Raw genomic sequence first — 7,635 nt, 5'->3', positions numbered from 1 at the left:
GACTGCTCGTTGGAACATAGTATCACAGTTTTTAAAATGTACATTGAAATCTCATAGTGATACACGTTGGGAATCGAAGTATAATGCTGTACATTCATTACTTACTCAGTTGAAATATGTTATACAAGCATTACAACACATATCTGAAAATTCGGAATTTGGGGATGGAGTCTCAGGTGCTCAAAGTCTACTTGGTTTAATTAATGTTGAGTTTGTTTATCTTTTGGTTATGTGGGACTCAATTTTAAATCAAGTATATAGAGTTAATATTACCTTGCAAAAATCAAATATTTCTATTTCTAATGCATCAAAAATTGTGATGGGCTTAAAAAAATGCTTTGGAAGAAATGCGAAATGAGGGATCAGAAAATATTAATATTTTAGCAAATAATGTATGTAATGAAGCTGAAATTTCAACAATATTTAAATCTAAAAGGCCAAAAAAAATTAAGAAAATGAATGGTGAACAAGCATCTGATTCAACATTTACTATACAACAGGAACTTAAATTGGAGTACAACCAAGTTATGGACACTTTAATTTCACAAATATCTTGGCGTTTTGAAGCATTGTCGAACATTGCTAACGATTTTGAATTTCTTTCTGGGTTCCATCTTAATACGTTGTCGATTGAAGATCTTAAAAAACACGCTGCTGATTTAGTTTTAAAATATAGTTCAGACCTGAATAGTGAATTAATGAATGAAATTGAATGTTTTAAGTATCAAGGAGAAGCGATTATACCTAATTTAAAAATGGCAACTTATTTAGACATATTAAATGGCATAATAACATATGAACTAAGCTCAGTGTATCCAAATTTAGTTATCGCTTACAGACTATTACTTACTTTTCCTGTAACTGTTGCATCTGGGGAAAGATCATTCAGTAAACTTAAATTAATTAAAACATATCTCCGTTCAACCATGGCTCAAGAAAGATTATCGAATCTTGCTATACTGTCAATAGAAAATAAAATAACATAAACTATCAATTTTGATGATATTATTGAAAATTTCACATCGATCAAATCTCGAAAAATAAGTTTATGAAAATCTAGTCAAGTACTTATTATATTTTAAAAACTTAACTGTTATAGTATTTTATTAAGACTATTTACTATAAATCCATTCAAAAGTTTAGTAATATTAAATTAAGAATTAAGATAATATACATTTTTAATACTTGTAACCTAAATAAAAATAATTAACTCAGTGATGCGATTTTTTATTTTGATTAACATATTAACTTAAATACTGTTTACTTCAAACATTATCACCTATTTTAATAACATGTTTATACTATTTCATACTTATAAGTTATAACTATTATATTATATATTATACAGATTTGGTTAATTTCTGAGTTCAAATAAAATGTATAATAATTATTAATACTATTGCAATTGTCAATATTATTCACAAAATATATTCAAAAAAGGCTCTCTCCTTGTTTACATATCATCTTGAGATGTATTTGTACAATTTACATGTCGACAAAAATGTTTAATGTGAAAAATAAGGTAAATCTGACGATTCTATCTCCGGCTCTTTCCTAATGTTTTTACAAGTATAAAAATATTTGGTAGAGGAGGTGGGGATGCTAGAAATTATTCTTCGCCCCGGGCGCTGATTATGCTAGGCACGGCACTGCATGTTACTTCCTAAACGAAAACCAAATACTGGCAGCAACTACTCGGGAATGTTTACGTCGATTTGAGGCATGCATTTTACACGACGGAGGGACTTTCGAACACTTTATTGAATAGTTTATGTTTGTAATTTCTGTAAATTAAATTGTAAATAAAAATGTATAGTAATGTTAAAAAAAATAAAATAGAAATTTTGTTTCTTGAAACAATGTTAAATATGATTAAACTATGTTATTTCATAATGTGTAATAATAAAATAAGATAATAATTCATAAATAGTATAGTAAATAGTTAATTAGTTTAATAATAATAATTTTGATTGTTTGTTTCGTGGTGTTAAGAAGAAAAAAAGTACGCACAGTTAGAAAAAAAAATAAATTAAATTAAATTTTTTAATTTCTTAAATTCTACTTAGCTCTAGTTTAGTCAATTTTGGGTTTAGGACACTAGTTTATTCATCAAAATGGCTTGAAAAAAATTGATGAACCCGAATATGATATTCAAATTATGGGTTGCTATTTAAAAAAATGTAAGTTTTATTGCGCATGCGCAAGATTACATGAGTTAAAAACATTGTAAGTCATAGAAATTTACGATCCTTGAGTCTAGTTTAATGTCCCGCAAACAGAATTGAAAAATATTTACATAGTAATAAGTGGTAGTGGCCCCTGCTTTTTTGGGACACACGGTATAGTCTGTCGCCGACCGTGCCTATAAGGTCGATTACATTTAGCGAATTTACTCGCTAGTCGCTGGCGAATTAACTCGCTGCGACTAAAGTCGCTCAATGTAATCGGTCTAGTCGCTTACTCGCCGCGTGTTGAATACTCGCTGCTCGCTCGCGATTTAAGTTGACGGCCGGGCTACTTTAGTCGCAAGTCGCTGGCGTTTTTACACTTCAGCGAGTAAAATCGTTCAATGTAATCGCCCTAGCTGGCAAAATCGCTAGTATGCCAGCGAGTAGTGACTGGTCAAAATGTCGGAAGCTGTAGTTTGCGCGGGAGTTATTGTGATTTCTCATTCATTGCGATAGGAGTTGGGAAAGAAAAAGTATAAAAAGAAAAGATTATAGATCAGAAGTTGTAGTTCAAGGTCGGAGAAATATGGTGCATCCAATACATTATTAAAAGAACTAAAACACGAAAATTCTGCAGCCTACCGAAATATTCTAAGGATGAATGGGGACCAGTTAAATAAATAATAATAAATAATTAATAAATAATACAATTTAAAATATAAACGAAAACGAATGAATTATCTATATCAATGACAACTTCTTGTTACATGTATATCACATGAATGGGTGTACGCGACTAGCGAAAGAGCGAATTTAATCGCTCAATGTAATCGGACAAGTAGCTACACGCTCACACGCGCGCGACTTTAATCGCCGACACACAGCGTGTAAAATCGCTCTATGTAATCGAGGCTTATGTCTCTCTCATCAGCCACCAGACCGCGGCACGCAACGCCGCCGCGACACCCCGTCCCCTCATCAATTAATGAACAGGGGACGCGAACGGTCGCGACGACGCCCGCACGAAATACTATCCAACTGGTCCGTTCGGGTTGTTCTGTGAACACTGTGCCCACGAGTGGATGTATGCGACCGATACATTTTTTTTTGCGACATAGTTTTTCCTAACATTTTTTCGTTTTCATTATATTTCACTTTGAGATATTGTCATCATTATTATTATTATTCTCAACTAGTGTTCGTATAAAATAATATAAGGCCCACCAGTCATTACCACCTTTTGCCGCTGTGTTTTATTTTTTATTTTTATATATATCATTATAACTATTCTATCGTGCGTTGTGCCGTGACATTCCGGATCACGACAAAATTGGCTCCCCGCAGAGAAATTCCTTCTGGTCAATAACATGACAAGGCAAGGTAAGATACTTTTCGCTAGCTTGTAAATCCCGCTTTGCTTCATTTTCTTTACGTAAAAATAGAAAAATATCACGAGGTATAGCGAGGTAGGGAAAAACCCGGACGCTATATTCGTCTATATCGCTGACACGCGCCGAGTCCCCAACAAGCAGCGGAGATATCGCAACACGCGAGCGCGAAAAACCAGTCGTGACATACGCAGTAATATTAGGAAGTACGATTAAAATTAACGTCCCCAAATACACCGCGACCCGCCGGCCTGCACGCGTGAATCGCGGCATATCGAACGTATCTTTACCGAAATAACACACACCGTGCCGCCATAATCGCGCCACCATCAACTAATTACCGGTCCGCGAAATGACTTCGGAACCACGATACGGACGAGTCTCCGGACCACGATACATTAGACACGTGCCGCCGATAACGCACCCGTACCGTTGTAGAGAAACCCGCGCCGATGGAAAAGTGGCTATCATAATCACTGCCGCCGTGCCGGAATTGATACGCGGAACGTAATATCGTGTGTTTACAAACACGACGTGTTTACATTTATTTATTTTTCTCAAACACATATACATACACAATTCATATTACATACAAACATTTCATACCGTATTGATTAACCGACAGTAGAGTCGACCCATCGCCGGACACACCGTATCGCTACGGAAGACGCGTCAAATTATTTTTTTTTGTGTTTTCCCACACCGACTTCAAATTTTTTTTTGGACATGTCGGAAAAATTTTTAAATAAGTTGACGATCACCGAGCTGCGTTATGAGTGTGAACAGCGCGAACTACCTATCGGCGGTGCGGAGTCTGATCTCGAGACTCGTCTGGCCGAATATTTCATATCGAGTGGTATTGAGCCCGAATTGTACGATTCCCACATTTTTTTTTTTTATTTATTGAAGAAATCTACAATCTATATATATAATTTTTTTGTATAATAAGTAAGTTTGATAAGTGACAGAAAAAAAATAAAACAGGGTGGAGTCGCCACCTATGGCCACGTTAAGCGTTTTTTTGTGAGCATATTGTAATAGCTCTATTTATGATCATGGAATAATCCCACAATTCAAACCAAGTATACTTTATAATATGACTTATACTTGGTTAAAGTTTCAAGTCTCTGTGGGTTATATTTTGGGAGAATTTTTTATTTAATTTTTAATTTGTCATTTTCTCCTTCTATGGCTAGGTCAACACTAACTATGGCCAGCCATTTTCCCCACTTATGGCCATAAAATATTTTTAAATTTATTTATTACAAAAAAATACTTTTAAGTTACAAATGTAGTAAATAATAATATTTATTAGTAAAATATTAAATAAATAAAAATATGAGAGGAACACAAACTGTTTATTATAATAATTTAAAGTTTAACAATAAAATAATATAGGTAGATACCAATAAACAACAACTTATTTAACAAAATACAATTCTTAAAAAAGGAAAAACAAATAATACTAATAATAATAATAATAATAACAGTTTTTTAAATAAAAGTGATTCCTGCTTAGGACATATAACAAAACCTATAGTTAGGCAAAATAAAAATAACAAAAACTTAATGTAACATTGTAATAAAAATTAATATAGATAACTTCCTTGTAATAATAAAATAGGTAATAAGTAAATCACATTTGTTGATATTTGGTTATAGGTTGAATGTAGCCATGTAGGAATACATACTCAGTCTTAATATTTACATTTTTCAAACACATCAACTACACCTGGAAACACTGAAATAAGGTGTCTATTTTGCAAACGAAGATCCGGAGATGGTAGTTTGTACAATATGTTGGTTAAGTCAACTATTGATACATCATTTTCAATAGGTACAAATTCAGTGTTTTCCTCATCGTTTGCTTCAAAACATTGCACTTCAAATTCATTTTGACTAATTACATTTACTATAGTGGCAACATATTTATATTTAAGCTTCCTTTTTCCAACTGATTCAAATTCTATTAAAATATAATCACCAGTATTTAAATTTGGTTGTTCATTTGAAATTGGTATAATCTGATTTGAACTTAAAGGTTGAGCTAAAGATTCTTCATCAAAACTAACATCCATTTTTGAATTCCAACTTTTTTCCGATTCAGAGCTTTCAGTATCACTAACAATTTTCTGTTTTATATTTTTGCTAGCTTTAATTTGTGCCTTTTCTATTTTCTTTTTTTCTAATTCTTTTTTTTTTTCAAATGCCACTAGTTTTTTTTCTTCTTTTTTTCTCTCTTTTTCCTGTTTTTCATTTAATTTAGTTTCGTGGAATTCAACCCATTTGTCCGATGTTATTACACTAGGCGTATACTCTTTTTTTCTACTTGTTTTAGATATTGGTTGTACTGGCCACTTTATAATATCATTAAATATACTATTTAAAGACCGTTTTGCGGGAACTACAATTGTTGACTCTGGAGTTGTATGCTCACTAGGGATGATTGGGGTTTCTGTTTCTCCTGTTAGGTTCTCTTCTGCATGGCTACATGATGGTTTATTCAGCCACATTTCTTGATTTAAATTTTGATTTGATGATGGCGTTGTTATATCTGTAGTAATCTCAATCTCAGGGTTGTTCACATCATCCATTATTTCTGACCACAATGTAAACAACATTGTTGAATTTGTATTTCCGTCCCACTCATATTGTCCTCTTCTTGTTCTTTTAAATTCGTCTAATAGATTAATATCAATTTTTTTAATTTTCGTTTCTACATAACTTAGGTGACACTTAATATTATTGAGATCAATTAAAGTATCATGATCTGATACAGCTCTTAAGATAATTTTGAAATAATCCACATTATCTGAATTGTAAGGATATATCCCAGTTGTACGAAATCCAGACTTAATATTACTAGTCATTTCTTTGTCATAAATGATTTGGGACAGAGCTGTTGGTACATCAATTTTAGATATTTCCTTTTCTTTTTCAATACGCCACTGTTTAACTATCTTCTTCCATCTTGATTTTAATGGTCCAAATACAGCAACATCAAGTGGTTGCAATATGTGTGTTGAGTTAGGATATAATGCAACTAATATCATACCATTTTCACGACAAAATTTACTCAAGTGTAAACTAAGGTGTGACTTGTGACCATCCAAAAAAACAATAACTGGCCGAATAATATTTTCTTCATTTAAAAATGGTAAAAACATATTTGCCATATACTCAAAAAATGTTTCTGAGGTCATCCACCCTGTCTCAGATTTTCCGATTCCCCAACCAGATGGTGCAGATTTAACTAGAGCTGCTGGAATCCTTTCATACTTAAATATTGTGAGAGGAGGTGCCCATTTTCCTAAGGCATTTGTACCGAAAAGTGTAGTGACGTTTTCTTTATTTGAGTTTGTATGTTCATCATATACATTTCTACCTCTCTCTCCAATAATTAATTCACCCTTAGGAGCTAAGTTAAAACAGGTCTCATCCATGTTAAAGACCCTGCTAGGATCTTCCAGTATAGAAGCATTTTCACCCAATATCTCATGAACTTCTTTGAACCAGTTCTTAATTTTAATTTCAGTTACTGATCCTCTGGCACGGTTTACATATTCAGAATGTTTCTGTGATAGAATTTTATGTCTAGATAAAAAGCTGTAAAACCATTTTTTCCCTGGACGATTATTTGAAAATGGTGTGTTTAGATTCATCAACAAACTTTTTAACAGAGCATAACAGATTTTCACGACCTATTGGAAATCCCATTCGACTACAATGTAAGAGCCATTTAACCAACATTTGTTCTATTTCATTACCTAATACCGATGTAGTTCCACTATGACCAGTTGATACTTCAGGTGATTTTCCAGACAGCTTATTTCTTAATGTGGTTCTAGGAACATTAAACGTTTGACTTGCTTTGTTCTCACTCATTCCATCATGTACAGCCTTTAATGCTTGTTGCACTTTTGATGGAGAATACATAAATCTTTTAGGTTTTGTAGTAGGTGTTGTCTTGGCCTTTTTTGTTGTTTTGGGTGTCATTTTGATGACCTAAATAAACAAATTGGTTATATACTTTCTTCTTAATTGATTTATTTCACAAGTTATAAAAGTAAACAATATGG

General features: G+C 32.8%; 2 protein-coding genes across 2 annotated transcripts; one reads left to right on the top strand and one right to left on the bottom strand.

The window, feature by feature from the left end:
- The first annotated feature begins 455 nt into the window (after nt 1-455).
- Nucleotides 456-986, top strand: LOC112681122. The gene has a single exon (XM_025551390.1). The coding sequence runs from the start codon at nt 456-458 to the stop codon at nt 984-986; it is 531 nt and encodes a 176-aa protein (XP_025407175.1).
- A 4,128-nt stretch (nt 987-5,114) lies between these two features.
- LOC112681121 lies at nt 5,115-7,598 on the bottom strand. The gene is made up of 2 exons (XM_025551389.1): nt 7,324-7,598; nt 5,115-7,257 (listed from the first exon to the last, which is right to left on the bottom strand). The coding sequence occupies exon 2, from the start codon at nt 7,216-7,218 to the stop codon at nt 5,254-5,256; it is 1,965 nt and encodes a 654-aa protein (XP_025407174.1). The 5' UTR covers nt 7,219-7,257; nt 7,324-7,598; the 3' UTR covers nt 5,115-5,253.
- Nucleotides 7,599-7,635: the final 37 nt, after the last annotated feature.

Source organism: Sipha flava, unplaced genomic scaffold (assembly GCF_003268045.1).
Source record: "Sipha flava isolate LNK unplaced genomic scaffold, YSA_version1 18610_pilon_pilon, whole genome shotgun sequence".
NCBI classification, from domain to species: domain Eukaryota; kingdom Metazoa; phylum Arthropoda; class Insecta; order Hemiptera; family Aphididae; genus Sipha; species Sipha flava.
Note: the sequence above shows the minus strand (reverse complement) of the source record. Positions and strands in the feature narration are given on the sequence as shown.

Coding starts and splice junctions, on each gene's coding strand:
- LOC112681122 (XM_025551390.1), top strand. CDS start 456: ATGAATGGTGAACAAGCATCTGATTCAACATTTACTATACAACAGGAA.
- LOC112681121 (XM_025551389.1), bottom strand. CDS start 7,218: ATGAATCTAAACACACCATTTTCAAATAATCGTCCAGGGAAAAAATGG.